The 13,513-nt window shown below is 40.7% G+C and overlaps 1 protein-coding gene across 2 annotated transcripts in view; it reads right to left on the reverse strand.

The window, feature by feature from the left end:
- Positions 1-13,513, reverse strand: part of vat1 (vesicle amine transport 1) — a 52,531-nt gene that overhangs the window by 15,157 nt on the left and 23,861 nt on the right. For both annotated transcript variants that reach the window (XM_087977842.1, XM_043675016.2), the window contains exon 5: positions 6,453-6,688. In XM_087977842.1, the coding sequence (XP_087833968.1) occupies positions 6,453-6,688 (236 nt within the window). The remainder of the gene's footprint in view (positions 1-6,452; positions 6,689-13,513) is intronic.

Below are 13,513 nucleotides of genomic sequence, written 5' to 3' on the forward strand. Positions count from 1 at the left end.
TGAAAAAAAAAAAGCCAAATTTAAAAAAGTAATGCAATAAACATGCAAAAACAAGGTGTTATTCAATTTGTTCGCACCTTACAATTGCCCTAACCCATTTCGGTTTAGTGGTCAGGCAAGAAAGATACAGTCAATGCAGCACAAACATTTCTGATGTTATTGCAAAATTCAGAAACCCCTCCACAGCTTTTGTGGCTTTGGTGAGGGAGAACAGGTGAGCAGGCATTCAGTAGACTCTGCAGGGTCATCAGCTGCCTTGGCTGAAGGACACTGCCTACAATTGCCTGTCAGTTCCATTGCAGAGTGCACTGGTATCCTGCACCTCCATGCAGGTTTCCATGGGTGTCTCTGCTGGAATTCTATCAAGGCCAGCTTCACATAAGCGAGCGAAGTCATTGGTTTGTTTGGCTTCACCTTGCTGCTCCACACCAAACATCTTGCACCATTTCAAGGTGGAATCATTGGGCAAATGGTTGCTTCCATCACTATGAAGTCTTGCCCAGAACTTCATGATTTCATGCTGGTGCAGTGTCATTCCACACAGTAACAGGAGAAGTTTATACTGGTTCAGCTAATCTGGAGTTACCTGTCAATTTCAATTCATCACTGGCATCATTCTAGTGGATTTGATAGTCCGCTGGTGGGAATGACTGGCCACACTGAGTGTTACGTGCCATCTGAATTTGACTCTTCCATTTCACTACATGAACACCACCCACAAAACTAGAGTCATATGACAAGATGATGGAAGATGGACTAAAGATCAGATGACCCAATAGATCCGGGAGTAACAACATTCAATTCAAGTTGATTCAGACTGGTCAGATTTAATTTATTCCTCAAATATTTTGATGGCTCAAAAAAAAAGCCCAATATTGCTGTAAGTTTCAGCTCTTAAGAACAAGTGCCCCATAAAGAGTTAAATCCCCAAAAAACTTATCCAATTAATTAGATTCTAGCTTTAAGAGTGATAATTAGGGCACAAACAGTTTGCATAATACACCATCAAATTTGGCATCTCTACATTTACTATTTGCAACTGACTATTTTATTGCTTTCCATGCTCAAAATGTTACCTTGAAAAAGCTTTAGTCATAGAATTATTGCCCCAACTCGTTGACGTTAATCCAAATCTAAGTGTCCTGTTCTCTCTTCCACTTTAAAAGTTAACAGTCTCTGCCTCAACCACTGTGCAGCAAAACACTCAACACTCCCAGCAGGTTTGCACAAAGAAATGTCACCTAACTTCGACGACAACATGCAAAATCATATGGCATGCAATTTCCCTATCAGACCTATTCTACTTTCCTGTAACCACCACCCAGACCCCAAAAGTGATCTTTAAATTTAATTTCTTATCCTCCTTTACTCCAACAGATGTGTTGCACGCAACTTAAAAGAAGTCACTATCACAACAGCACCAGAGGGTTCTTTTGCCTTTAACATTAAGAACTCTGGAAGTCAATTAAAAATTCTACCCCGACCCAGATGTATCACTGCCGCACAATGTTTCACAGACTCCTGGAGGTTGTAGCCATAAACCTGCCAAATGAACTGCTGGATTCCAATTACTCTTTTACAATTATGTTAAGTAGCTGCTTCTTAAAATTTAAGAGTATTTGAGTTTCATATGCAAGACCTCCTGCTTTGGCAGCCTTTGTTAATTTTCCCAATGTGATCCTTTCTGCAATACATGGCAAGCCGCAAAAGCACAGAAAGACCAATACACAGCTTTTCAGCAAAGAAGCCTATTAGACTATTTGGTTTCATTCGGGTTTTATTACTGCAGATTGCAATATTTTCAAGTTGCATGTATAAAATTAGTGCTGTAGGAAGTCAAATACTGCACAATATTTACAGGTATAGTTATTAGCTGTTTGGTCTAGGGTTCATGAAAAAGATAAAGTCTAGTAGGATAAGTGGTTAACTGATGCTACTGCATACTCCCAATTCAGGGGGCAAGTTACAATTTCCTATTGGACCAAATCTGTTAGTTTTGCAGTGACCTGGTTAAATAGTCAATAAAGCTCTTATGATCAGTCATGCTCCAGTTGCAGTGTACACATTAGTTGCCAAGTTAACAAATCCATACTGGCATTCAAAGCATTAAATTATAGTACAATAGGACTGATGTCCTGTCAAGTGTGTACTGCATAGAAATATAGCACCTTTCACAACCCCAGGACATAGTGCCCTGCATAGTCAATGGAGTCTGTTGTTAACATGGCAGCCAGCTTGTGCACTGAGATTAATGACAAGATAATCTGTTTCAGTAATGTCACTTGAGGGATAAAATCAACCAGGAAACCCAGTTTCCCCCCCCCCCCCTCAAAATAACACTCACTTGAGATGGGGAAGGAGGTTGAAAATCATCATGGCCTTCCTCTGATGGAAAGAGGAGAATCTTTGGTTTAAAAATCTCAGCTGAAAGACTGTTCACATACCAAATCTTGGAAACCTTCGCCTATTAAAATGCAAAGCCAACAGTTCATCTAAAGATAAAAATTACTGTGTAGCGAGTCCTGGAACTTTGGGCTTCTGATCTCAGATTCAGATTTTAGGGTTTACATTAAATGACACAAGAAAGGCACTCACTCAAACACACACCCTCAATAAAAAAAAGGTGCTGATCTTGAAAATAAAGGTTTTAACATTTAGAAACAATGTTTTCCTGTCTTGCTGGAGAATCACTGACAAATCAAAGAGGGATATTAAAAAAAAAAGTGGGGTGGGGTTTGGGTTGGGGGTTAGCAGGGAAGAAGACATTAACAAGCTGCTGTATTATACGGTTATGGAAAGCTTTACCATAAAGTAGTTTTGACCCTTTTAAAAAAAAAGAATTGAATAAGCATCCCTTACTTGCAATGCAGCGGAGTCACAGGATCACGAGCTTTAGAATCACAGAAAGGAGGCCATTCGGCCTATTGAATTTACACCAACCCTCCAAACAGCATTCCACCCAGACCCAGCAACCCCCCCACCCTACCCCGGTAGCCCCACATTATCCATATGGAATCCATCTTGGGACACTACAGGAAGATTAGGGATAGCCAATCCACCTTGCCTGCCCATCTTTGGACTGAGAGGAAACCAGAACACCTGGGAGGAAACCCATACAGATACTGAAAGAAAGTGTAAACTCCACACAGACAGACAGTCGTCCAAAGTTGGAATCAAACCCAGTTGCTGATGCTGTGAGGCAAGTGTGCTAACTACTGAGCCAAAGTGCCACCCACTGCAGTAACTGTGGCTATATTTAAATTTCCTTAGACTTATGACAAAATGCCAACACAATCGTGACCCACTGCTACCCCATCTGGAACTAACAGCACAAACCAATGCCTGAATTGGGGACACATCTGGGCTGCATCAAGAAAACCAATAGTGCATTTCACTAGCAGGCACTCCAGACAAGCAGCATTTATTAAATTTGGCCTCCAGGACTAAGAACCTCAAGCCAACAGATCTGCTGGCTTTATTATCCAAGTTTCAAAAAGATTCGATTTCAGGAATTTATAATAAAAAAATGTAAGCTTGTAGCCAGATACATTTGGATTCACAGACCACTGGCTGCTTTTACAAAGATGGTTGAGGAGGAACAGCAGCCTAACTCTGGTTCTAAACAAACAAAACAAAGGGTTAATTCTCCTAGGACTTCCCAAAGCACTTTGCACCCAATGGTTTACAACATGAGTAGTCAGCATGTTGTAAACACCATACAGTTATCTGAACACATGGTAACCAAGTTAATAGCAGGGAAAAGGTCAATGCTGCTCCAAAAAAAAAGTTCCTTTCTGGCAATGCAGTTTCTAAAGGTGAACCTTGACAAATTTTGGATTACTTTGCTTACAAAATAATATTGGTTTATTATATTAAAATTGTAATGAAAAAAGTTTTAGAATAAGTGGTGAGGAAAGGGTTGGCGAGAGAGTATGCAAGAGTGTGCACGAGAGCACGAGCATGGATATGTAGAAGTACAAGGAAACAAACGTATAGAAGTTGCTTCCATAAACCTTCCATCTATCACGTGCCTTCAATGTCAAATCTTTAAGTCAATCCCTTAATTTATTCTCTAAAACCAAGAGACTGTCTCAATACAAAAAAAGAGGCAGGTCCTTTAAGATTGAAAACAGGAGGAATTTCTTCATTCAAAGACTGGTGCGTCTTTGATATTCTCTACACAGAGGGCACAATAATGGAGCAGCTTTAAAGGCAGAAAACAGATTTCTGGATATTATTGATAAAAAAAGAAGGAGATAGGGAATATGCAGAGAAAATGGCATTAAGATAGCTGCTCAGACATGATCCACTTGAAGGGCAGAACAGGCTCAAGGAACATCCTCCTCCTCCTCCGCCCTCCTATATTTCAAGGTTGTCACTTCTCCTTGTCAAAGCTTTTCTCTACAAAAGATGACAATATTTTGTATGCTTGCCTTTATTGGTCAGAGTATTGAGTACAAGAGTTGGGAGGTCATGTTGCAGCTGTACAGGACATTGGTTAGGCCACTATCAGAATATTGCGTGCAACTCTGGTCTCCTTCCTATCAGAAAGATGTTGTGAAACTCGAAAGGGTTCAGAAAAGATTTACAAGGATATTGCCAGGGTCGGAGGATTTGAACCAAAAAACGGAGAGGTTGAATAGGCTAGGACAGTTTTCCCTGGAGCATTGGAGGTTGAGGTGTGACCTTAGAGGTTTATAAAATCATGAGGGACATGGATAGGATAAATAGACAAAGTCTCTTCCCTGGGTTGGGGGAGTCCAGAACTAGAGGGCATAGGTTTAGGGTGAGAGGGGATAGAAATAAAAGATATAAAGAGGGGCAACGTTTTCATGCAGAGGGTGGTAGGTGTTTGGAATGAGCTATCAGAGCAAGTGGTGGAGGCTGGTACAATTGCAACATTTAAAAAGGCACCTGGATGGGTATATGAATGGGAAGGGTTGAGGGATAGGAGCTGGGTGCTGGCAGGTGGGACTATAGGGTTGGGTCATCTGGTCGGCATGGACAAGTTGGACCGAAGGGTCTGCTCCCGTGCTGTACATCTCTATGACTCTGACTGACTCAAACCCAGACCATGCTTGAGCACACTCAACAATGACCACACAGTTCAAAAATGTGACACTTAAAATATCTTAGAATGACCTGCAGTCAAGAAAAACGAAGATTTACTAGAACAGAATTATGGATGAGGGGCTTCAGATGAATGGAGAGACTGAGGACATTGGAATTGATATTTGAGGAGTTTTGCTGATCTAAAATTAAGTTTTTGACAAAAAAAGTTTACAAAAAGGAGAAATGGTGCCCAGTGACAGAAAAGGGCATGTTGGGATTTGGAATGCTGTAGCTAAAAAGGACAGTGGAAATAGATTCAAAGAAAAACTGGTTAAATGGCAAAAGAAAAGATTTACACAGCTATGGCTAACAGCAGAGAAGAGACAATCAAACAGGTAATGAAAAAGATATGGACAGAATGCCCTCCTTCTGGTATTAGGATTGAAATGCAACCTGCTCTTACTCGAAATGGCATTCTTAATTCATAAAACTTGGATCTTTTTTCAGGCTTCATATTATGGATAATACAGCCAAGCCAAGTTCAAGTGTTGTCTCTGGATGATGCTCAAGTAGAAATAAATGCTTCCAGGCCAGCGATGCCCTCATTGCTGAATAAAGAAATATTAACTACTTCTCGCATCTTCCGCTTGGGGGATGCCAAAGTCATTTGCAGTGCTTTGCACATGGTCTCGGGTGGAAACATTATACTACAAGATAGAGTAATAGACAAGATCTTTTCCCTGGGGTGGACGAGTCCAGAACTAGAGGGCATAGGTTTAGGGAGAGATTTAAAAAGGGACCTAAGAGGCAACTTTTTCAGGCAGAGGGTGGTACATGTATGGAATGAGTTGCCAGAGGAAGTGGTGAGGCTGGTACAATTGCAACATTTAAAAAGGCATCTGGATGGGTATATGAATGGGAAGGGTTGAGAGGGATAGGGGCCAAGTGCTGGAAAATGGGACTAGATTAATTTTGGATATCTCGGCTTGTTGGATCGAAGGATCTGTTTCCGTGCTGTACACCTCTGACTCCAAGTATCTTGAGGAACTTTCTTAATCCAAGCAATTCTTTTCACCAAAAAATTAACAAGGTTATTTAAAATAGAGCCAGGGAGAGGGGTCAGGGACAGAGACACTGAAATAAGAAAAAGAAAGTTAATAAATTGAAAATGACAGGTTTGACTAAATTGCAGACATTTTTCACAATGATCAAGCTGTCAATACGGAGTCTGTTTGAGTTGACTGCTATTAAGCTCAGAGGCAACTATCCCAGCACGTAGAAAACAAAAAAAAAAAAGAAAAGTGGACGCCAACATTATTTACAAACCAGTAACAATGCAAATGTGGGAGAGATGAGAGTTACCAAAGGCAAACTCCAAGTTTGTTGACGAAGTTTCTTACCTGTTCAAATGACCACACAGAGTCTATTCGAGGTTTGATTTTCCCTTCTTTGTACAGAGAAAGCAGCTTGGTGACAGCATCCTGAATCTGGTCAATCTGCAGGTAACCCAGATGATAGCCGCACACAGCTTTGTTGGAATGCAACAGCTGCAAGCTATTAATGGTGAACTTATTCCACCACAACTTTGCTATGGCTAATGGATTCCGTTTTGGTCCAGTCAGAAGATTTGCTGCACCTAATTAAGAAAATATCAATTAGAACACTCAAATAACTGAAGGAAACAAGCATATGAAACCAAAAAACCTGTCTCAGTAAATTTTGCTGTCATTGGACCCATTCCAGGTTAGAAATGGCCAAAGTGTAGCAAAGTCAGGACTTAGGCAGCATAGCATTCCATGTGAAGGGGTGGATTGACCAGGTCATGCAACTTCAGTCATAGGCAGTGAGTAACATTTGTGGCAGTGCAGTTAGAAACTCTCAAACTGGATTTGTAAATATTTGTGTGTATTTAAATGCAGTATAAAACTGCTTTTCCAGTACTAGTAAGTGTACGGTCCCCACAAAATTAGCAAGCTTTCTGGCATGTGGGACAAGTCAGAGACCTTGTTCTGCTCCTCCTCTGCCATGCCATTCTCCTCATATTTATGAGGATAGAACAAACGGTGCTCTTTACAAAACTAGATTCATTTGCTTGCAATTTTTTAAACATTCAATGTATTCCCATTAAAGTGCCAGGGCTGCAAGGTCAAATTGATTTCTGAATAGCTTTCAAGAAGAAATGGAATAAACATTGACTTCAGACATGCGTCATGGCATGTCATAAGGACAAGCAGCACAGAATCCGAACCCTGCAGGAACTGCTAAAATGAAGTAAATTGGGGTCACCAACTTTGCATTTCACCATCATATAAATACACTTTTATTTAGTGTTTAACTTTTGTGTGGTTTTATCATAGGAATGAAGGATCTATTATGTGGGGTCAGGAATCTTTATTCCTGATTTGGTCAGGATTAAACACAGCGAGCTCTCTGTACTCAGCTAAGATTAGGTTGATATACTCTTTTCTCTCTGCACATCCCACCCACACCCCTACCACTACCCTCCCACCACCACTTAATGCAGTCAAATGGCTTGTGTGTTTCTCAACTATTAAGCAGACTTGATAAAAGGTCAATGCACACAATTGACTAGAAATTCCTATCCGCACTAATAACCAGGGTGACTGAGAAAAGCAAAATAAATAAGAGGTAATGAAATCACCAACATTCACTGGAAGTGGAAAGCACGAGTAATTAGTGCTTCCATTTATTAAAGAACTTTCAGAACTACGTACCCACAATAAACCATAGAAGCGAAAAAAAAAGCCACGATCTTCTGCCAAGTACCAATAATAAAGTAAGATATATCTGTAAGGTGGACTAAAACAAATCTGTGCCCCATTGTAATATTGTAATTATACTTCCTTGGTATATATCCAGACAGAATTCATATTTAGGTCTCTCATCTTTAAAGGACATTGGAGTGAGATGACCAACCAAAATGCCAACATTGGTTATTTGTGTGATGTCAATTCATGCCAGTCAACTGCAGGAAAAAAAAAATTGTTCTAACTTCATTCAATTTGCAAAATCTACATGAATGAGATCCTCCTTCCAGTCGTCAGGTTAAATTAGAGCGTCCTAAAATGAAAGGTTAACACCAAGCCAACTCACCTTCAATCACCGTCTGGCACAGAAGACGTTTAAAAAAAGTGTCAAGTTGAATATAACATTGATCATTGCTTTCCATCAACTTTAAAATGACTTTTTACATAAAATTTAAAAGTTGCTTTTATTTACATCCTACACAAGAATAACCTTGGATTCAAATCAGCTGATTTGGACAAAGATCAATGCAATCTTTCAGTAGAAAATGTTTATTTCAATTCCAGAGATGATCATCCAGTGGAATACATCAATAATGGAAAGAAACTCAACTGGCAAAATAAAAATGCAAGCTGTAAATGTTTTAATCAAAAGCAATTAGTGTTTTGAGCTTGTCACATGTGAAATTTACCAAGTGACATACAGCGAAGCAATTAGAGGGAGCTCAACTTCCTAATGCTGTCCAGGTCAGAGGCAGAGGCATTCAAGTCAGGCAATCATAACCTAAAGTCACAACACCGGGTCAGGAAATCCAGGTATGCCCTCTGCAAAGCCAGGAGGCAGCAAAAGGCAGCCTGCTTAGTTTGAGACCCCAACTAACCACACAGACACTGGTTGTTTGTGGCAAGGCTTGCAGGACATAAATGGGCTATACAGTGAAGTCAAACAATCGCAGGCAACAATATATTCCTATCGGATGAGCTCAATACACTGCACACTCGCTTTGGGCAGAAGTTCAGTGAAATGATGTCACCTGTCCCAACAGCCACAGTCACCACTGCAGAAGTCAAGACTAGAGTTTGAGAGTAAACCCAAGGGAAGCGATTGGCCTGGAGTCCCTGGCTGTGCACTCAGATCCCACATGGGCCAGCTGGCAGGAGTATTTGCTAACATCTTTAACCTCTCCTTACTATGATCCAAATTCCCCACCTGATTGAAGACAACCACCATCATTCTGATGTCAAAGAAAGATCATGCAGTGTACCTCAATGACTACCGCCTGGTGCCCCTGACCTCCATTATTACAAAGTGCTTCAAGGGGTTAGTCATAGTTCGCATCAATTCCAGACTCCCAGATTACCAGGATACTTTACAATTTACCTACTGGCACAACAAACCCATGGGAGGCACCATTTCCCTGGCCCTATACTCCTCCCTGGAACATCTGAACAAGGACACTTGCACCAGACTTCGAATTATTGACTTCAGCTCCACCTTCTATACCACAATTCCAAACATAGTAATCTAACTCCATGACCGAGATCTCAGCTCCCCTCTAACTGGATCCTCAACTTCCTGACCCATAGACCAAAAATCAATAAGGAAAGGTGACAACACCTCCATTATATTATTCAACATCAGTGCCCTACAAGACTGCGTCCTTAATCCCTTTCTGTGCTCCTTTATACACATGACTGCGTGGCCAAATTCTGCCCCAACTCCATTTACAAGTTTGCTAAACGACATGACCGTAAACAACAGGACAGTACAGGAAAGAGACTGAATGTGTAGCAGCATGGTCAAAGGACAACGATCCTGAGAGACAGACAGACAATGATCGCTCATGTGCACAGGGACACAAGTTCATGGTCTTCTCTGGAACAGCAGTTTCTCAAATGAACTATATAGTCATTTTACAGGGAGCAGCATCCAGATAAGGCAACATACATATTGATTACCATGGTCACCCAATCAGCAGGCATCAATAGTAAAGATTAAGCTATCTGCTGTTACCCAATGAATAACTGATTGGATTAGATTACTTACTTAGTGTGGAAACAGGCCCTTCGACTCAACAAGTCCACACCGTCCATCCGAAGAGCAACCCACCCAGACTCCATTCCCCTACATTTAACCCTTCACCTAACACTACGGGCAATTTAGCATGGTCAATTCATCTAACCTGCACATTTTTGGACTGTGGGAGGAAACCCACGCAGACACAGGGGGAATGTGCAAACTCCACACAGAGTTGCCGGAGGCCAGGATTGAACAAGGGTCTCTGGCACTGAGGCAGCAGTGCTAACCACTGTGCCACTGTTTGCGTCAATGGTGTGGAGATGGAGTTGGTCAAGAGTGTCAAGCTCCTGGGAGATTTTAATCACTGTTTCTCTCCCTTTTCTCCCCCCCTCCCCCCAGTTGAAGCAAAACGCTTAGAGACAGTGTAGTACTTTTCACCTTGTTAAAAAGTGACCTCACATACTGAATGCTTGCAATATTGTTAATGGCTTGACATAACGACTGCTTTTCTACCTTGTTAACCCATTACCCTTTCCTCCAGCACCCCATTGTTAACTGCAAGTGATCTGATCTGAGTCATGCTCAGCTAAACCTTATTTCACAAAATTCAGAACTTAACTCTTTCCCTACCTGCTTATATCCGATAGACATTCTCATGACGACCAATCTGTCATGACCCACCCATAGTGAAAGCACAGCAGTGCCTCTACTTCCTCAGGAAACTAAGAAAATTTGACATGACCAAAGACATGCCAATGTTTATAAATACATCATAGAAAGCATGTCATCTAAATGTATCACAGCAGAGTATGGCAACTGCTCTTCCAAGACTGCAAGAAAACTGAGAGTTACAATCACAGCACAGTCCAGCAAGCAAACAAACCTTCCATCCATTGACTCCATCTATATTTCTCACTGCCTTCAACACCAGCAACCAACATAATTAAAGATCCCTCCCACCCCGGTTATACCCTCTGTCAGGCAGAAGTTTAAATGCATGTACAAATTGATTCAGGGACAGCTTCTTCCCCACCGTTTAACATTTGAGGTCCATTCAAAAGTCTATGTTGATCTCTCTTTGCAGCTTTTCTGTAACTGTAACACTGTTCTACAATGATCTGCCTGTACAGCATGCAAAACACCACTTTTCACTGTATTTCAGTATATGCAACAATAATAAATCAAATTAAATTCTGATCAGATGTCAAAGATCAAATGGTCATGAACAAAAATTTTCAAAGACATCTACAAAAATGAGCTGTTATACACAACTTGGTTTTCAGCCAAATTTGGAGAATATCAGACTTGATGATCATGCAACAAGTGTTAAACTGCTTAGGGTTCAAGAGTTATGATACAGCATCTAGAGAATGGTCCAGGAAACTGGGGCCCAAAAATTGAGCCAGTGAAAGCAAGTCACATTCCAATCTAATGTCAGCTGTGAAACAGAGATCAGTGTTAAACCACTAAACAAAAAGGGCTAAATGAACTGACTTAAAGAAGTTATGCATAGTTAGCACACAATAACAGTACATCTTAAACTAGGTAACTAGGAGGATAGAATAAAGAAAGATGCCCAGAAGTTTTTGGTTATGTAACACAGACTTCTCAATTTTAAGTTTCAAGCCCAAAATTAACCTCAAAACCAGTACATCACCATAAACCCCCTCTTAAAGAGTCGGTTTACATTTTAACCTAGAAAATCTACCAAAATACAAATTAGCTCCATTGTATAAGTAACTCATGGCACATACAATTGTTTAATGAAGATCTTCTTGCTGTGCTTCAATGTGTTTTGCAAAAAGTACACTTTGCCCTACAAAGGGTACACATTTTGGGCAAGTTTATGCTGCTGCAAGCAAAGTCTTCCCTGCTCTTTGAAAGTTCCAGTTGTAGATCTAGCATTGCAAGTTCAGGCACAAATAAAGTTGAAGGCTTCCATTCTGATAGGAGTTGCATTACCAAAAGGCATCCTGCCACAAAACTACAGAGAACTCTCAACTTGTGAAGCAAGCCATTAGGAGGAAGTTTGGCAAATCTCCAAAGAAAATAGCTGTGATGGCTATAATAAAGTCATATTTAACAAAAAGAAAAGACTGTAGCATAGTAGTATTATGAAACAATTAAATAAATCTCTCATCTTTGACCTGTTCAGCAAAAATCTCTTTTCTAGCTACTGGCTTATTAGGCCATGTAACTTGCCAATTATCCAATGTCTGTGGAGTCCAGATCTGCACAAATTGAGTGTTGTTTGGCTACACACTTCATGATGAGAAACCCATACTGTACAAAGTACAACTAATGCCATAAAGTATTTATTATTCAGTGAATAATACCACCATACTCCGCTTGGGGGTACAGAGTGGAAAAGCAAGATGGTGCCATTTAGTCTGCATATGTTTTGGGCAGCTTGGAGTATCACTTAAGCTCCTCTGTACAAAATACAAAGTACTAATTGCGATGATTTGGAGATGCTGGTGTTGGACTGGGGTGTACAAAGTTAAAAATCACAACACCAGGTTATAGTCCAATAAAAATCAATTTTGAGGTATAATTTCAGTTACATCACACTGCAAATTTTTGCTATAAATTCTGTGTTACGATCGAGCCCTCCACTATCACATGAAGGAGTGTCACTCCGAAAGCTAGTGTGCTTCCAATTAAACCTGTTGGACTATAACCTGGTGTTGTGATTTTTAACTTTGTACTAATTGAGAGATATTGTGGAGGAATGGAGAAAGAATAGGCCCAACTTTCTCCAAATCAAACCCTGTCCCAAATCTCCCTCATTTCACCAAGCTCATCTTGGCACCAAGACTCACTTCATGCTCTGATCTTACTAAAGGTTTGACCCCCACTCAACTGATACCATCTTAGTGGTCTTCCATTCATGCATGTCACCACAATGACCTAAATTGATCTTCGTAACAAAACCCTCGTTTCTGCTCATCTGCTCAAAACCCTCATTGTGCCTCCATTACACTAGACTGGACTATTCAAATGTACCTATGGTCAACCGTATTTATGCATTTTTAAAATTCTGATCAAAGTTCTTGCTTTGCAAATTGCATGGAGTCCACTTCATAAATCTTACCTGCGCCCACTGGCCTACAGTGTTCCCAGTCAAGTAAAACCTCCATCTCAACATTCACATTTTCACTTCATTCCTCAGCCTTGATGAAGTTTGAGAACCACCCCCCCCCCCCCAAATGTAAAAGTAAATTCTAATTTACCGGCTTAGTGTTTTGGTGCACTGGGAACTCAAAGCTTACAGATCACCTATTAGAATGATTCACTAGAAGTTCAATTGTGTACCTGTCCTTTGACAGGCTGAGACTGGAAATCTCAGGTGTCTGGCTACCTCCAAACTGCCAAAATCATCTGGAGCCGTACATGTGTTCTGCTCCTAGCCCCAGGCAAAGATATTGGTTTCCCCTGAATAAGACAGTCAGCCCTGGGTTATAAATATTATCTGCCTCCTGTTCCAATTAACACACTTCTTTACCTATTCACCTAGGGTATGTGAAGACCAACAATAAGGACAATACTAAATCCTATTATCGACCTCCTTTCCCATTAACAGAAGATTGTGAATAACAGTAACAAGCTCCTGTGAACAATTCGATATCTGTCACAGGAAGACAGGCAGGTAGCAATCACTGGTCATTTTAAGATT

Source organism: Chiloscyllium plagiosum, unplaced genomic scaffold (assembly GCF_037043375.1).
Source record: "Chiloscyllium plagiosum isolate Xiang-an unplaced genomic scaffold, Cpla_swu_hap1 HiC_scaffold_32, whole genome shotgun sequence".
Classification (NCBI taxonomy): domain Eukaryota; kingdom Metazoa; phylum Chordata; class Chondrichthyes; order Orectolobiformes; family Hemiscylliidae; genus Chiloscyllium; species Chiloscyllium plagiosum.